Genomic DNA, 18,827 nt, shown 5'->3' with positions numbered 1-18,827 from the left:
TTTTATTAAATATTAATAAGTTTGTTTATTATTTTGAGGTCCCATACATATTGTTATGCACTCCCAACAGGTTTTTATGTTATTACACAAACAAAGCCAAATACATGGGTCTGGGTCTTAGGTCACAGCCCACTTCCTGCTGTTTCAGCAGAACAAGTCTCATTGCTGCCTGATCAGCCAAATGGACATTCCTTCGTGTTTGGCAATCCAAGTGAAGCAGACAGATGGAAAAACTACACTTAGGCTGTTTTCTTCTCTTAACTTTGCATGACTCTGTCCTGGTGAAATGCTTTGTAAGCCTTCACTGCTACGGGTGGGACTTGATGGCCAATACAGCCTGATCCAATTTAAAGCCATTCTTACAGTGCCCTACACTCTGCCATGTCTCAAATGTCATACAGATTAAGTTGTTGAAGCAAAACACATGGTTTTTCACCAAGAAAATGGTATTTTGGGATCAGTCATTAGATTGATACGTACATCTTGAAGAAGATGGCTATCCCAGTTTTTTCTATATTACTGCTGTCAAAGATCGACACAGTATGACCCTGATAAATAACCTCACATCTGAATTTTACTCTGAAACCAAAAGGTATTTCTCATCAAGATATGGGAAAACATTTTATAGATGTGTCTAAGTAATTGCCAGGTGGTTTGCAATTTGGGAAATTATTAATAAAACAGAATAAAACAAAATGATTTTTTAAACCCCCAGTGTTTTCTTAAACCTCGGGTTTGCTTCTGCAGATTCTGGAAGATGACAGTATTGTGTTGGAAGTTTTCAGAGTTTTTAAAATTAAACTTTCTGGAATTACAACACTTTTATGCTGATATAGCATGCCTGTACAGTTTATATTAAATAAATAAAACAGATAAAGCTTAAAACATGTATTTCACTTACCAAACCCCAGATGGCACCAGGAGAGGTAGCTATAATTGTAGCTGCTCTGGGTGTATTGTACATTAAGGCCAACTCACCAAAACTTCCTCGGTTGTCATAGGTTCCAACACATCTCCCAACACCATCGCATTTTACATAAATATCATATGTACCTCTGTTAATAAAATATATAAATACAGTAAGTAGAATCCAGTCCTGGTCTTTGCAACACAGCCTCTCAAGTGTGGGTGGTGGTTTTTGGTTTTTTTTTTTAATCCCATGAATTCCAAAGATCAAGCATTTGAAATATATCCATTCGCTTGTTTAAGTTATATTAAACACCTTGCTGAGACATCTCAATCACTCCCATAAGCAAAAGAGTTCCTTTTTAAAGGGAAGGATAGGGTTGTTAGTTTTCACATTAACCAAATTTAAAGATAGACTGGGTGTACAATGATCACCAGAACATATTCAAAATTAAGATTTAACTTAGTATCTGTTAATTAGTTTCATTTCAAACACCCTAAATACAAATGTAAACTGCAATGATATGAGCACTGAAATAATAATACAAGTTATTTTGCATTTAAAGTATTTAAAAGTAGTAATTTATAATGTAGTAAATAGAAGAGATGCAGGAAACAGAAGGAATGTATATGAAAAGCAACGTCAGATTATGAAATAAAGGTATGTATTTATCTAATATATTGTGGATTTCTTCTCCCTGGCATTAAGTTAGTAACTCTCTTGCTCTGGGTATGCAGTAAAATTTGGTAGTTTGTAAAACAGGACATAGTCACCCCCACTGATGCTGAGCATTAATTTTGTTCAGCGCTGAATATTTGTATGGTACATGTTGACAAATCATGTGACTAATGCAAAAACCTGTACAAAAATTCAATTGATAAGGGACTACGAGGTGATTCACTGCACCTAAAAACTGCAAGGCTGACAGAATATTGTGAAGTCCTTGCAGCTTTTTGGATAAGAGATGGTAAACTGTAACCTCACAAAGCTGAAAAATGTCAACTCTTCAGCAAAGAAAACTGACACTTCTGTTTTGTCATTGAATATTTCAGTTGGAAGAGACCTACAGAAGTCACCTAGTCCAACTGCCTGACCACTTCAGGGCTGACTAAAGGATTATTATTAAGGGCATTGTCCAAATGCCTTAAACGCTGACGGGCCTGGGGCATCGGCCACCTCTCCAGGAAGCCTGTTCCAGTGTCTGACCACCCTCTCAGTAAAGAAATACTTTCTTATGTCAAGTCTAAACCTCCCCTGGCACAGCTTTGAACCATTCCCATATGTCCTATCCTTGGATACCAGGGAGAAGAGCTCAACACCTCCCTCTTCATTTCCTCTCCTCAGGAAGCTGTAGAGAGCAATGAGCCCACCCCTCGGCCTCCTTGTCTCCAGACTGGACAAGCCCAGAGTCCTCAGCCGCTCCTCAGAGGACACTCCTTCCAGCTCTTTCACCAGCTTTGTTGCCATCCTCTGGGCACATTCAAAGACCTTCACATCCTTCTTAAACTGTGGCGCCCGAACTGCACACAGCACTCCAGGTGAGGCTGCACCAGTGCTGAAGATAATCAGCTCTTCTGACCGTCTGGTTACACTGATCTACACTGACCAACAACCTCTGCATTTCTTTTAGAGTTCTAGCATAATATTCTTTTCAAACAACATCAGAAATCACTGTGTGAGCCTCCAAAGTGAAGGTACAAATAAGAAAAGGTGTTTTGGGACAGCCTGGCTGGAGCCTGTGCTGACAGACTAGTGAAGGATGCCAGAGAAAATACTCTTCCTCCCTCACTGGATTCAACAGTAACCAGTATCAAGGATTTTACTTACATGCTTTTTATGGTACAGATGTCCAAAGGAAAAGTAATGAATTAGCTACTTGAGGTCTAATAATATTCATGTGAACAAGAAAGTCTACAGATAGTATTGAAATGCAGTAAGATTTCAAGTATTGAGCTGTTAAAACTTTTCCCACTGTGTTTTGTGGTAGACCTCTTTCCATGTAAAAGAAAAAATTAAACCCACAACAAAAAACCAGCCTTTGGGATCCAGCCATACATAAAGAGGACAGGGACATATTTCCATACGAAAAATCTGCCTCCTTTTAAAAACCACTCTCCGTAGCTCAGATAGACGTGTCTGTTCACGCGTGTGCTGATTTCTTTCTCCCATGCAAACATATGTAAAAGTTAAATGCAAGTATGTAGAGAAATAGATTTTTCTCAGTAGACCTTTGCATAATACTTTGTGCTATAAAAAGATGCAGCGATTCACCTATCGATGACGTAGAAGTTGTCACCATCATCTCCTTGATCAATGACGTGTTCCCCTCCTTCAACCAGCTTTTCAAACATCGCATCTAACACCTGAGACATCTGTTCCTATTTAAAAGGACACAGACAAAGATAAGAAATTATCATCTGTTTTTAAAATTTTACTCTTCAGATAAACTAACAGCGCAGCCTCCCAATACGTAGATAAAACACATTCATGGAAGGAAAATATACACGCTACAGAAATGCATGGATCAACAAGAAAGTTGTATTTAGAGTTCAGTGTTGGCTTTTTCCTCTTCCAGTGTTCAGAGCCCAGCCTCCCTTCTTGTCCCTGCCAATGGTAACTGATCTTGTCTGCAATATAAATTGCTCATGAGCATCCAAAGTCAAATTTCATCCTTCCCAACTGCATAACATTATACGGTTAAAAGAAAAACATGTATCCCTCATTGCAAACAATACACTTACCTGTTTTTTCCGTTGGAACTATTTTACAGAATTTAAAGTTTCAAACTTACTGTAAAGTATTTTGAAAATCTAACTTATACAATGTCTGCACAGTGGTGGGATAGATGTAACCATAAAGGTCTGCCATGTTTGGCTGAGTAATCAAATGCTGGACTCATTGGGAAGTACGAATTTACACCCAGCAATAAAACTACTTTATTAATTTGAATGGAATATGAATGTTTAGAGAGAAGTGCTGACTAACAAAATGTCATCATCTGGATCTTGACTGTCTATAACAAAAACAAATTATGTAGTTAGTGATTACTAATCAATTTCACTATTTCAATTAGTGATTGAAAAAACAAATCACTAATTACATAATTTGTTTTATGTGCTGTAAATCTTCTAAAACGTAATGATTCACACATTAAAAAACCAAATACAGCTCACTGTGCATTAATTACATGAATCCTAAAATTATAATTTCAATTTTATTTGCAGCTTATCCAGCAATAGGCCTAAAATTCTGACAATAAACACAAAACCATTACACTTTTTGAATCTTAAGCATGTATTACACTGGAAAAGCAGGTTTGAGGGAAAATCATGGTAAAGAAAAGCCTGTAGATTTAGATCCCCATGCAATGGTTCAATCCACAGTACTTCCAGCCACTGAAAGATGGCGTTTGTCCTTCCAAACAAGACCAGCCTAACCCAGTCCTCTAGAGTCCTTCTGCAGCCCATGGACAGAGATAACCACACTAGATAGCTCAGAATCATCCTCTAGAGATTCCCCTTTTCCTTACTCTGATGACAGAGAGATCTACTGTAACTCACAGCTAAGGCACTTCATTTTTAGACAGATAAAATTAGGTGGAATGAATTCCATCTTTATTCTGTTGAATTTCTTCACTTACACAATGCTTTTAAAAATATCAGCAGTACCATGTTATCAAAGCCTTTTTAAAAAAATGGAGGCTAAATACAACTGTACTTCACAGAGTTCACTGTGTATGGGCACAAAGAACAACAGAATGGCAGCAGCCTACCCAGGTACAGCTGATCATGGTAACATGCAGTAAGACATCACGCAGCCGACCTAGGCCAGCAAGGAACCAGTTAACTGTGCCTCTATTTACTATCTTTTGTAGTATAGACAAGCATGCATTTGCAAAAAGAAGGATCATTTTACTGTCAGCGAATGGGCTATAAGGCCATTTCAGAGAAAGGGAAAAGTGTGTGTGGGTGCCACAGGGAGAGACTGAAAATTAGGTACAGGAGTTGCCTTCAGAAAACATTCATGCTTAAATTAACAGGTAATATTACTTCAGCCTTTTCAGTTCTCCCTATGTAAACTAAAAGGAATTCCTACAGAATCTGTAAAACTGATCTAATGTTTGTTAGTTGTCTAAAGCACTCGAAGCAGCACATTCCCTTCCCCTTGCATCAAAATTGGCCAAGTGGCCCCCCAGCCAACAAGTAAGAACACACAGAATGCTCCACACTTCATGAGAGGGTAGAGGGTATATGTTACCCTCTAAATGCAAGTAAAATTTATTATATGGGCCCTGATCCTTGGAAATTAAAATTCTCCCAACACATCTTGGAAAAAAAAGATTAAAAAGACAGTTATTTGTGGTACTGAAGGAATAATACATATAGTTATCACTTTCATTCAGTGTGCTTCATCTCATATTTCATGTTAAAATGTTTTAAGTCTCATAATTATGAGTCAAGCTCACCAAAACACATTTCCTGGTAGGTAAATCTAGGACTTTATTAGACAACAGTGTAGAATTTACAAATACAATTCCCTTTTAAAGAATGTTTTAAACACTTGAAGTTATTTAATGCATTTGAGAGCCATCTATTATCTGCTGAAACACTGCACATGTATTTTACCTTTCTAAATAAACTGCAACTAACTTAAAGACAACTGGTCACTTTCCCAGAGCTTTCTATATAAAAATAAGATAAAGCAGACCACAACAACCAAACCAGGCATATGGTTTTTTTTGCTTTTACCATAAGAATTACAAAAACTTGCTTGCCCAGCTTGCTGTATGTAAATCCCCTTGATGCTCTGCCAAACTGAAGCTCAATTTACTGGCACCCTCCATAGTAACTCTGAAGCGATAAAGATGGGTAATTTTAGAATTAAAAAAGTAGATCTGTTTTCATACACAAAATTAATATGGTTATTTTGTAAAATGGTGCAGTCTGAAAGCTTTTCTTCCTTAAAGCAGTTCTAGCTTTAAAAATAAATATATAAAATAAAAACAGGAAGAGGTTTTTTTGTATCAGTGCTTGTAAATCTGCTATGTGTAATGCCATGTCAATCTAGTAATCAATATTCTAAACAATGGTACTATAAAAACATGGTAAACTTTTTAACAGAAATTAAATTTATGAGGAGTCTGAAGTATTAAACATGTATGTCGTGCAATCTGTGACTTCTGCTAAAATTTCATTATCTTAATGATTTTCTTTTCAAATATAATAGAGCATCTGTTTTTCTTAAGAATAATGCGGTCTATGAATACAAAGAATCAAAGCAAAATTTTAAATTGTTTGTAATTTGATTGTTTATATACTCTTATATACATCCTCAATTAATACACACAGTGGATTTTTTTTTCATTTTAAACTGTGAAGCATGTAAATGCTTAAAAAAAAAGAGTATTTTTGAGAAAATTATGGGAACCTTGGGTTGTTGCCGTGAAAGCACACTTTGATCACCATCCTTTGTGACAGAGAAAACATTTTAACTTCCTCAAAAATGAGAAGGCTGAATGGGAGATCAGATTTTCTGAAAGACACATTCACAATACAAACCAAACTCATCTATCAAGATGTTCTTTTTCTAAAGATATTTTCTTTCTTTGAAGCGTAGTTACTGCATTTCTCCCAGAAAGTCTTTCTAACAATTGGACTTCAATGACAGAGTGTGATTTCATAAAATAATTTACTAGACAAGTGAATGAACGTGCCATAGGTACAGCCATCATTACTGTCTCACTCACCCTTGCTTACAAGTGTGGATTTAATTGCTGGGAAGCAGGAGTGCAAAGAAGTGTCAGCTCCCTTATTGGCAAAAACCAGCATGTTATATCCTCTCATATTGCCTGAAGTGGAGATGATATGGTTTCCTTCCCCCCGCCTCTTCCTTAGACCAAGTTGGTACCTGATTACTGAACTGAATAAAGGTAACAAGAATGGAAAATTTCAAAATAATCTACTGCAGTCAGTCAAACTCTGCCTTCGGGCATCCTTCTTAATTTCCTGACAAACAAAATCTGCATTTCTAGTCAATCAAATGACATTTTCCCCTGTAATTAAACCCTTCAAAATACTGAACTAAGGAAACATTTAATATGAAGAGCATGTGACTTATGACTGATAAGTAGTAAAAACCAGCAGATATTCTTAACTCTTTTGTCCCAAAACGTATAAATCAACTCCATAACCTCTCTGGGCAACCTGTTTCAGCATCTGAACACTCTCACAGTAAAAAAGGCTTTTCTTAAAACAGGTATTTTGTATTTCAGTTCGTGTGTATTGTGTCTTGTCCTACCACAGTACCACCTGAGAGCAAGACTGGTCAACAGATTGCTGCCTCCATCAGCTGTAGGGAAGGCACTCTTGTCTCTTTGATGGACCCCTGCAAGATGCTGTCAAGCTCCTGTTTATCCTGCCTGATGCTACGGAGCCCTCACGTCTTTCTGCAGTTCCTTCAGCTGGCAGCTCAGCACTCTGACCACAGCATCTCTCTCATAGGCGAGACCATCATTGCCCCCCAGCTTTCAAGAGAGAGACCTGCCACTCCCAGCAGCCTGAGACCAAGGTGATGGTAGGACCTCTGGATGGTAGGCTGGTCCAGCTGGTGCTGGGGAGCACTCCCTGACGCCCATCATCGCTGTCTTTGCTCCACCCAGCAGACCCACGCTGCCTCGCGCACTGTTTCCAGTTCCCCCTCAAACTCTCATCTGGACAAACTACCTCAGCTGCAAAGTCTGCCGGGTCGCCCTCTTTGCTGTGCTCCTGCGAGCTCTCTGTCCCCAGCGGCAGTTACACAGATGCTCTTCAACACTTCCCTAGGAGCTTGATGCTCTCTGACAGTCTTCATGTGCTAAATATCCTAAACACTACACACCTGTGGGAAAAACTAGTTGCCCCTCTTCCCCTTTACCTCATGGTAGCCACATGAGCCTCTGGCTTAGAAGCAGAACTTTAACGACAGAAAATACCTCTGGTACTTATCATGGTGCATACGAACAGCGTAGCACCTAAAGAGAGGTTGTATGAATGACTCTGTTATGAGTCAGGGAATATTGTACCATGCCTAAGGTGGAACTCAGACATGAGGTACCTTTATGAACCCAGGCCTGTGGTGATACCCAACCCTAAGAAAGGTGTAAGCAAGTCTGAGGTATTGCCGTTTCATATCCAAAATGCGCAAAAACCCCTGCATGTTTACAATCAGTTACAAACAAAAGAGGTGACATGAGATTCAGAGAACAAAGCCCCAGGCAGGAATGATCACCGATTTACCAAGGACATCCCCAGGAACAGTGTCCGATCCCACCCTTCTGGCCAGGTCAGCTGCAAATAAATCACTCCTAATGTATACTTTGTAGCACATAAAGTGATTTTTTTTAAAAAAGTACTATGTTAGCCTCAATTTCTTCCCAGTCAACAAAACAAATATGGCAATTCCATCTCAAGACAATTCTTTGGGAAAAAAAAATTAGTTAGATAATGGACATGGGGTATAATTAAAACTGCAGGTTTTTTAGTAAGATTAAACTTCCAGTCACTTGTATGTCCTTGCAAGACAGGTTTTGTTTCGTTCAGGAGAGCTGGTAGACCATGACACGTCCTTCCCGAATTCCAAGGGCTCCCTTAACTGCCAGATGACCAAGTGATTTGCTACCACTGTGCCAGGTACAAAATTCTCCATACCAAGCCACTTAAACACGGGGCCTTTCAAGAAGGATCAATGTTTAAACGGCTGATATAAACAGTTGTTGCTTGACAAAGTGCTACCCCTTCTGAACCAAGGAAGACACTGTAGGTAAAATGAGAAGTAGGACACAATCATCGCCCACATCATGACAATGACAAACGTAAAAAGTAACTTCTGAAAAATACCCATGCTGTTTAAGAAAAGGTACGCAGGAGATTGCAGTCAGAAGCCGCATAATTTTAACTGTAGAAACATAGCTGTGCCTTCTAACTGAGACAATCTTCATCTGGCTTTTGATGGGAGCTGGTAAACTCCAGCTATTAAGCTGGATGCAGTAAGTCCCAAAAGTATTGGATGGTATGTTGGGATTATATATGCTCTAGGAATCCCAGATTTCTTATCTACCAGGGAGTACTGAAGCACTGCTGAAGCACTCCCTGGTAGCTAAGAAATCTAAGTTAATTTCCCTTTTAGAACCAAGACATCCTGCACAATCTAAGCAGGCGCTTCGGTACAACAGCAGTAACAAGACTTGCCTATCTCATATGATTTGTAAAACTTACAATGTGCTGAGGCACAACCATAAGACTATCATATGAACAAAGTGAATCCACAGCTCTTCTATTTCCCCTGAGTTCAGAAACCACTTTATCTTTTACTCCTACAATCGTTTTACTAAAATGGGACCAAGTTAACTTGGCATCCTGTTGGCCACCTTATCCTCACTTTGAGCAATATGAAGTATCAGTGAATTAATGCACAGCATGATACTAAGAAGGTAATAGAGAAAAGTACCAGAATAGGAAGGATTTAAAAAAAACAAAAAAAAAAAAGAGTGAAAAAGTTAGCAAAACATAGGCAGGGAAATCATGGGAAGAAAAGGTGTTCTTAACAAGTTTGGACCTTGGAGAGGAAGTGTAAATTACAGAATTCAGGTCTACAACTCTCTACATTTGTTCTCCAAAACAAAAGCATGTACATATACTCCCCTGGAACACTGCTATAAATATTAGCAGCACTATTGATCCAATTCAAAATGTTTAGCTCCCTTGTGTAATATTCACTTGTAAACTAATCAAAAGGCATTTATTTCTTCACTATCAAAAAATCTCATTTGTATTTCAATGTATAACCAATATTTTCAAGCAATAATATTTTCCTTGAGAATATACCTTAACCTTCCTCCCCACACAGATACACGTTAATATTCTGACTCTCAAATATCATGCCCATGCCCAACAGTCAGGCTCAGTAACATACTTCATATTTTGTAACTAGCCACCTGAGCAAGCAGGTTGATTCTTTTTTAGCAAACTGCTAAGAAAGAACAAAACTAATTCAGAGTTGCAAGTAATTTCCAAAATTCTTAGGCAAAAGATGAAGGCACCTTACACTGGGCAGTTCTTTTGCAGAACATCATCAATAACTGATTACAGAATCATAGAATCATTTACGTTGGAAAAGACCTTTAAGATCAAGTCCAACCATAAACCTAACACTGCCAAGCCCACCACTAAACCATGTCCCTAAGCACCACCCCTCCAGGGATGGTGACTCAACCACCTCCCTGGGCAGCCCATTCCAATGCCTGACAACCCTTTTGGCGAAGAAATTTTTCCTAATATCCAAGCTAAACCTCCCCTCGCACAACCTGAGGCTATTTCCTCTTGTCCTATCATTCGTAACTTGGGAGATGAGACCAACCCCCACCTCTCTGCTACCTCTCTCTGAGCATCCTCTTCTCCAGGATAAACACCCCAGCTCCCTCAACCGCTCCTCACAGGACTTGTGCTCCAGACCCTTCCCCAGCTCCGTTGCCCTTCTCTGGACATGCTCCGCACCTCAATGTCTGTCTCATAGTGAGGGGCCCAAAACTGAACACAGGATTTGAGGTGCAGCCTCACCAGTGCCCAGTACAGGATGACAATCACTGCAGCCTCACCAGTGCCCAGTACAGGATGACAACCTCTGCCGTGGTCCTGCTGGCCACACTGTTCCTGACACAATAGGCAAAGTGGAGAGAATTCCTGTTGGCTAAACCTGATGTAAGTATTAATTTTGCCTTACCAAAAAAACAGAGGATTAAGCGCAGTTCTATTTGTTCGGGAACTCATTAGTTTGCAAAGAGTTTTGTGCCATCTAAGAGGGCAGAGTATTAACATATGTAGGCATTCTGGGTTCACTCATATATATACACATACATGTATTCCCATGAATTGCTCCAACATCGGTAGTCCTAATTTTTAACCAAAATTTTTAAGAACATAAGAACATTATGAGAATCTTCTCTTAGTACCACTTTTCAAGGAATGCTTTGGCCTTAAGTACAGGAGTCCATTATGCATAAAACACAGTTGCATTATGCTTTCTTTCATCTCCCTCTGAGTTAATAAATTCTAATTGACTAATCAATATTTGTGCTGTCTTATAATTCCCCAGGTGCATGAGTGGCAATATGCCCAGAAATTGCTCTTGCAGATTTGTGAAGAATATGTATAATTCATTATTTTTTAGAAAAGGATCAAGAGCTATTTGAAATATTCTCTACAAGCATTAGCAGGGCAAACCTCTCCAACCTAAAACTTCCTTGAAAGAGAGCAGATGATCTAACACTGCTTGTGAATTTTTGTGTGTCCTGAGCAAATGGCTGTGTGGTGTGTAGCTGCCTGCCGGGTTAAACCACAACAGTCCTTTTTGGAGCCCAACATGGGTCTTGATGTGTTTGAGATAACACATCTGACCAGAGCATGTTAGAACAATTTTGTTATAAGCATTCATAATATTTGTTGGATAGTTGCTGGTCACGACATTGTTCTCAGTGCTGTGTTATCTAACACCTTACTGGCTGTATATGTTCCCTGTTGTGCTGTTTATCACCCCTGGAAGCTGGGTCAAGGTTATTAGTTTGCTGTACTATGCAACACTGGCTTATGATATGATAAAATTACTGGTCGTGAGACCAATCTGGTATTTGTCCTCAGCATTTCTGTCATCTCTGTACTTCAGAAGCCATCTCTCGGAAATTATTAATACTTACACTTCCTACCTTTTCTCCTCAGAGAGATGATTAGATGATGGAACTAGAATGATGGAACTAGATGATCTTTAAGGTCCCTTCTAACCCTAACCATTCTATGATTCTATGATTAATGGGGGAGACATTGTCCTTCACCTTCCCCTTCTCCTCCAGGCTAGTTACAAAAGCTCTGGAGAATTTTGAGTATCCATGGAATGTTCAAACCAGCACATTCCTGTTGCTCCTACTCCTGAGTGTGTTTCAGGTCTTGTTTAAAGTCAAACTACTATTTAAGAATACCATCCAGAGATCTACCCTGAGGCTGGATAGTTAGGAGTGGTAGGGTGCAAGGCACAGTATGGACAAGTACCTAGGACAGTAGGCATGTCCAGCATTTTAGAACTTCCCCTCTACCCCCCGAACAAGTGCAGAATCCTGAAAAACTAGTTAAGTATTTGGAAGAAGTATGCTGTCACCCTGGCAATTTCAGAGAGACACAAATCACTGCAATGTGCTAGGCCCTCCAGTGTTTTGAAATTTCAACCCTGAACATGTGCAGAATCCTGAAAAACTGGTAAAAATATTTGGGAAAAGTATGCTGTCACCCTGGCAATTTCAGAGAGACACAAATCACTGCAATGTGCTAGGGCCTGTCCCATGCCTACCGAGCCCTGTTCAACACTATTCAGTAGCAAAGGGAAGAGAAGGTTTCTGGATCTGAGGACAAAATTACTCCAACTCCCATGACAGGCACTGTGAGGAAAATTAACTCTATCCCCACTAAAACCAGCACAAGCCGAACCAGAGAACCAACCTGTGTTGGTATCAGTTGCCACTATACAGAAGAAGAAAGTGGAAGCCAGTTCATTTAGTAACAGATTAAGAAGCTTCTTATAAGAGGGAGCAGGAGGAAGTGGATGAGGCTGACTGCTTTAAAGCAGGGCCATCACGAGAAGAGGAGGAGGAAGAGAAACAACTCATAAACAATGCAGTAACCACCCAGTCCCTATCCCTGTGTGAGTTGTGAGACATGAAGAAAGATTTCAGCTGCCATCCAGGCGAGCACATTGTCACCTGGCTGCTCCAAGTAAGACTCCCTGATGCCCATCCATAAGCTGATTCATTGACTGGAGGGCCAAGGAGTGATCAGCAAGACTCGCTCACCCTTTAACAGTCCTATCTGGCCAGTGCTGTAAGTCTGACAGAGGGGAGACTAACAGTGGACGATCGGGGGGAGACTAACAGTGGACTATCGTGGCCACCACTGAGTGCTGCCGTGCCGGACATGCTAAAATTCCAGTAGGAACTGGAGTCAAAGGCAGCCAAGTGGTACGCCACGATTCAAGTTGCTAATGCCTTTTTCTCCATCCCTTTGGTGGCAGAGTGCAGGCCACAGTTTGCTTTCACTTGGAGGGGTGTCCAGTACACCTGGAATCGACTGTCCCAGGGGTGGAAGCACAGCCCTACCATTTGCCATAGACTGATCCAGACTGCACTGGAATAGGGTGGAGCTCCAGAATACCTGCACTATACTGATGATATCATTGTGTGAGGCAATACAACAGAAGTTGTTTATGAGAAAGGGAAGAAAATAGTCCAAATCCTTCTGAAAGCAGCTTTTTTAACTGCTGGTCTCTGCCGTAACAGCCAAACCAAACAGCCTGTTGTGTTAATCAGCCCCAGCAAAGTTTTGTCTAAAAAGACAAAACCAAAATAATAACTTCTCTGAATTGCATTGTAAGAAGGAAGAGAAGGCTGTGTTGGCCATGAGATTTGCTGCTGCTATTCCTCTTAGTGATACAACAGTTGTTAGGCTGAACAGAGACAAATTCCAGTAATAGCGATTTCAGGCTTATCCTCAGTAATGGCCCAAGGCATCTGGTCATCAACTTGTTTTCTTACGTGAAGTGAAAATGGAGGAGAAAGAGGGTATACAGCTGCTTATTCCACTCCTGGTAACATCCAGCATCTGGAGGATGAAGGAGAAGGTGTGGTAACATGTTTTGCACACGCATGTAGAGCAAGTGGCCTGGCACACTATGGCAACCCTGGGAGAACAAAAGTAATGGTAGGATTTCTGGAAAATGTGTGGCAGGCAATCAAGAAGAACAATAAAGAACAGTGTGGTCTAATAGAAAGAGGTTTCCTGGGAAGAACAGGAAGACATGCTTTAGAAGAAGAATGAGTTCATCTAACAGATTAATAGTGTGGGCAGAGGAAAATGAACATCAGAATGCACCTTTCTCTCTTCTAATTCACTTATCCACATAGTTCTGCTCCTGGAATTTCTCTTGATTCTTTCCTGATTTGGTCCTCTAAAGAGTAGCCGGAGAGCTCTGCAAAAACCTCTTCCCTTCATTGTGTTGTACACGCATCTTTCAGCCCATATTCTTCAAGTAAGTTTTTCAATACCATTACACACTAGCTAAAACTGATTGAGTGACAGCAACCAGTTGGGAAGCGCTTAAGCCCCCAGAAAGCTGAGAAGAATGCTAACGTATCAACTGAACTGACATTAGTTGACTGGTCACATCCTCATCAATCCACAAAGTTAAAAGAAGTTTCAAGAAAATTCAAGTAATTCACAGACTTTAAGGAATTTTTAAGAGCTGGCCTTTAAAACATAGAGTGTTGCTCAGGGAATTGTACCAGAGCTGGTGTTCCTTTATACTATGCTGTATTTCCAATCAGAGCCCATACATCAAATACTGATAATTATAAATACTTCCCCATAAGTTTACATATCTGATATTCAAACACTGCTATTGGGTAAACGCAGGCTCAAGACAGTGTCGTGTGCGTTTAGAAAGTCCTAAATTGTCTCCAAGTTGGAAGGTTATCTTTTTCTCCTGTCTCTCATTTAGTCTCACATTCCAATAGTTCTGCTGTTTTCTAGTTTTATGTGAAAGCTCTTGTCTGTTCAGACTGACTCTTTAATTAAAATGCTGAGCAGTACTGTAAGTCATCTCCTAACTACTGCAGCTTCTCCCTCTACTTTAATGACCTTTATCTCATCCTTCCATTCAAACCAAAACAGTGTGTTAGGGTGGGATAAGAAAACGTGGACTCCATTTAGTATCATGTGCTGAATGTAATTCTGATCATGCCGTAAGACACGTTGTTATACTCTATTTCAGAGCAGCACCCTATCTAGGAATGGTGTTTGACACCTTGCTAAAAGGCCATCAGGGAAAAGCCATTAAGCACTTTACATTGTCTCTTCCCCTCTAACTCAGTGACCTCTGAAACAATGTTTTTCATACACAGAACTACAGGAGAAAGAGGCTGAAGTTCAATGCAAGAAAAAAAAAAAAAAAAAACCAGTAGGATTGGGAGACACTATCGATACACAGCTTGACTTTTGTTCCAGAGACTTTAGGTTTAGCAGCTGAAGATATTATCTCTCTCCCAGATGAAGGAGAGGATACACCAGGGACTGAACTGCAGCAGCTGGCACCACATGTGCTGGTGCTGCAGGGTGGAGAGGCAGAGGTGAGGAAGAGAGCTGGGATAGGAACATTCAAATCACTGCAACTACCGAGGCACAGCTCTTGACTCACTGCCTAGCAGCAGAACAAGGAGGAGGAGTGGGAGAAGTCCCCTGGGGAGTACAGATCTTGGCTGCATAGAAGGAGCAAGACAGACTGAAGAAGGCTAGATTTTAATACTCTTGCTATCTTCAGAGCTCAGTAGCATTCCAATGCCTTTTATGAGTAAAGTTATTTTAATGAAAAACTCTTCTAGATAAATCATCTTATTCAACTTCCCAGAATGCTGTATGTGCAGGATTTAAAGCAGAAGGAAGTGTTCTTAATCCACTAGACAATTTGGGCCAAGGTGGGTAACCAGATCCGAGAGATCCCAGGAGCAGATTTCAAGGCTTTGGATTGCAGAGCTCCACAAGGGGAGGACTCAGCTAAGAAAGCTTCTGCTGAACACCTGGAGCAGACCATAGGAACTATCAGAAATTACAAGTACCTGAATCAGAAGCAAAAAGTAAAAAAAAAGAATTCAAAACATCAAGGGGATACAGTATTGAGACAGCAGCACAGTCCTGAGACCACCTTCACAGACAAGGGAAGTAATCCCTCAGTATTCCTTGGAAGAGTTCTATCAAGGTCCCAAACTGGAACAGTTTAATGCTCTACATCTACACAACATTATAATATAGCTGATACGAAGCCAACAGATCCCTGTGCTGCAGACCATGTGGCTGGTAACTATTTAGACAGAAGATACAGTTAGTTCTCACTGGAAGGGAAAGCAGGTCTCACCCAGAGGATTGATACTATAAGCAGATACTACCAAGAAACTGTGTAAAGGCAGAACTGGGAAAGCAGTAGCTCAAAATTAGCATCACTGCAGATTCTAGGAGCACACAATAATTCATTGGGTCAAAGGGCTTATAAGAGAGAAACACTCAGAGACTAACCAAGAGGGGCCTGCCAAAATGTTATCAGCCAGCTGATGTAATGATGGTCCAGCCAAGTGGAAGCCAGGACACAGCCACAATAAGGAAAATATATAACAAAGCAATTTAATACCCAGAGCAGATGCCCACAAACCACTTTGTATTCCTGAAGTTATGCAGAAAAATAATTCTGGAGTGGAAGGGACAAATGTTTGGGTGACTTCAGCGTGAACAATTATAGTGGAACAGCTAATTAATTACCCATTAAAAGAGACAGCATGAGGGAGTTAGGAACAGGATCCCTAGTGTCCCAAGAATGCACAGATATTAGTGCCTACATTGAGCCTTTTGATGCCCTCCTATAGCTCTAACTCCAGAGTTCTCTAAAGCTGGGGTTATGTGGCTCGTGCTTCTCAGGGCACCTCTGGGAACTGGTACCCAGGGTCAGGGCTCAGCCTTTGTGCAGACAAACGCAGGAGCTGGAAACCTGCTGCATGAATTAACATGTATTCTCTGTAACAGCACCTCACTTCCAAACAGAGCTGCAGGGTGGTCTTTCCATTAGCTCCTTCTTGAATCAAAGTTAAAACCTTTTGTTCTCATGCTTAAAACTCTACATTATTATTTCCCTTTCCCCCATGCTCCCTCCCCTGACAGCACTGTATCAATTCCCTTGAGAAAGCATTTGGTGTGCTGTGAGTCATCCCAGCCTTGGTGTGCATGTTTTGATTGATTCATTCGCCTTCTCCCTTAAACAACCCTGTGCTTTTTTGTAGCATTATCACCTTTGTCTGATCCAGATCACCCATTCACTGCATTTAAGCTTTTTTTAAAAGCCCATAATTGTTTTCATAGTCAATAGAAGGAAATTATCTGCACAGAAGAAAATGATCTGCAGTGTTTTTATGGTATCTGTATTAAGTGAAATAATAACGTAAACACTATTCTTTCCCTCTATTTCATAACTTGCTGTTCAATTAAATCTACAGCTAAACTGTAGGCTTGGGGGATAATTTTAGGTCTTGATGGAGCACTTTTGGATGAAAAGTAACTAGTAGAAACAACTTAGACATTCCAGTTAACTGATGAGTTTACATACATGAATGTACAGCAAGAAGATTTAAAGTAAGAAATTACAATCCCTTACAATTAATGTATACATTCATATTAATGTACTTCAAGACTACCATTCATGGTGGTGAAGAAAAAGCTCTCTACACATGACGTATCAGTTATAAAAACATCATTTCTGGAGTTTATGAAATGCTCGAGAAAGCATACATAACAGCTTACTGAAGTCAAGCCTGTGAACATTTGTTCAAAAGTTCAAGAGAATTCATTCTTAGCAGCACTGCGAAGTGCCGTTGACTACAAAGAATCTCTTACCGGATCTAGGTTCTTAAAAAGAAGAATGTCCTTGCATGCCTCCTGCAGTCTGTTTCTTTGATCATCTGTTTTAGGGTGGATAATCTGAGGGATATAATAGAAAAACCTTTAGAGTGGTTATCATACAGCAGCACTAGCTGAAGGAAGGAGCTAATTCAGCTAAGGATTTTACACAGTATTTTGGCCATGCTTCATAACACTTTCATTTCCAAACCTTCAGGATTTGAATAAACTCTCAATGATAACATTATATCACCATAGCATTGGCACTGCTGTATTTAAGCTACCGAGATCTTTACATTTGTAGAATCCAGTTCATTTCTGCAGCCATTCTGCATACCTTTATTTCAACTACTGCTGCATAAAGATTACTCCAGTACACTCTAATCACATTTGGAGCATGCATGTTTTATAAAAAGCACCACTGTTACATTTAGCCATTTGCCATTGCTACTTCTCCCCAAAGAATATTTTGTGAAATAGTATCTGTGTAAAGATATATCAGAAGTTTCACAGAGTAAACAACAGACTTGACACCATATGAGTGAGCCAGAGATTACTAAATTACCCATGCCTGGTTAATATATCAAGTTGTTCATTCAACTCATACACTTAAGAAGGTATGCTAGGTTTCAAAGCTGTGATACTATAGATAACCTCTTTGATAGTTTACAAGCCAGAAATTAGGCAGAATATAAACATTTAAACTTGTCTTAAAAGTGGTATTTATGCTATTTCATATTAAAAGCTGAGTAAATTACTTAAAAAGGTGACATCAATAAAAGAAATATAGTACATTGGAAAATCTTAGTGATTTTATAATTTACTTTTTTTCCTTCCTTATGAAAAGAACTAGAGTATTTAGGAAACTACTGCAAGATTATGAGGACACCAAATAAGTACTTTTAGGAGCAGGTGCTATCTGGGCAAACACAACTGCACAAAAATGTCTCCTTAACAGAACACATGTCAAAGGTGTGGTAATTTAGAATAATACATCAGGTCCTACTTGGGTGACTATTACAGAGAATTTTTAAGTGATCCTTTAACATGAAAACCCAAGAGATTAATAAAGTATATTATAATAAGGAAGCTTTTGGAAAGGAATGATAAATGCTGGTTCTGTTTTTCTTCCTAAATTTAATTCCTGAGAACTGAAAAAAAGTATTTGACTCAAAGCATTAAATACCCTAGATTCTGCATCGTCCTCTTCCTCATCAGGATTATAAGCTTCTGCACACACTGAAATAGAGGAAAAAGTATAAGATTAATTCCAAGTACAGTAACATCTCATAAGATTTACAGAACATTGCGTGGCACAGTAATAATATGCAGTAACGTAACACACTCGATAGAGAAGATGCTGCTGATCGGGTCCACAGCAGGTCATCTCCAAACTGCCCGTGAAACAAAGCTAC

The 18,827-nt window shown here is 39.7% G+C and overlaps 1 protein-coding gene across 1 annotated transcript in view; it reads right to left on the bottom strand.

Moving 5' to 3' along the window:
* PRKAR2B (protein kinase, cAMP-dependent, regulatory, type II, beta) overlaps positions 1-18,655 on the bottom strand; it is a gene marked incomplete at its 5' end in the record, with an annotated part of 22,633 nt that extends 3,978 nt beyond the window's left edge. Inside the window, 4 exons of the mRNA XM_010148917.1 lie at positions 902-1,055; positions 3,179-3,285; positions 17,410-17,493; positions 18,599-18,655. Coding sequence (XP_010147219.1) covers positions 902-1,055; positions 3,179-3,285; positions 17,410-17,493; positions 18,599-18,655 — 402 coding nt within the window. The remainder of the gene's footprint in view (positions 1-901; positions 1,056-3,178; positions 3,286-17,409; positions 17,494-18,598) is intronic.
* Between the last annotated feature and the right edge of the window lie 172 nt (positions 18,656-18,827).

This window comes from Eurypyga helias, unplaced genomic scaffold (genome assembly GCF_000690775.1).
Source record: "Eurypyga helias isolate BGI_N326 unplaced genomic scaffold, ASM69077v1 scaffold13113, whole genome shotgun sequence".
NCBI classification, from domain to species: Eukaryota; Metazoa; Chordata; class Aves; order Eurypygiformes; family Eurypygidae; genus Eurypyga; species Eurypyga helias.
This window is presented reverse-complemented; position numbering and strand designations above follow the sequence as displayed.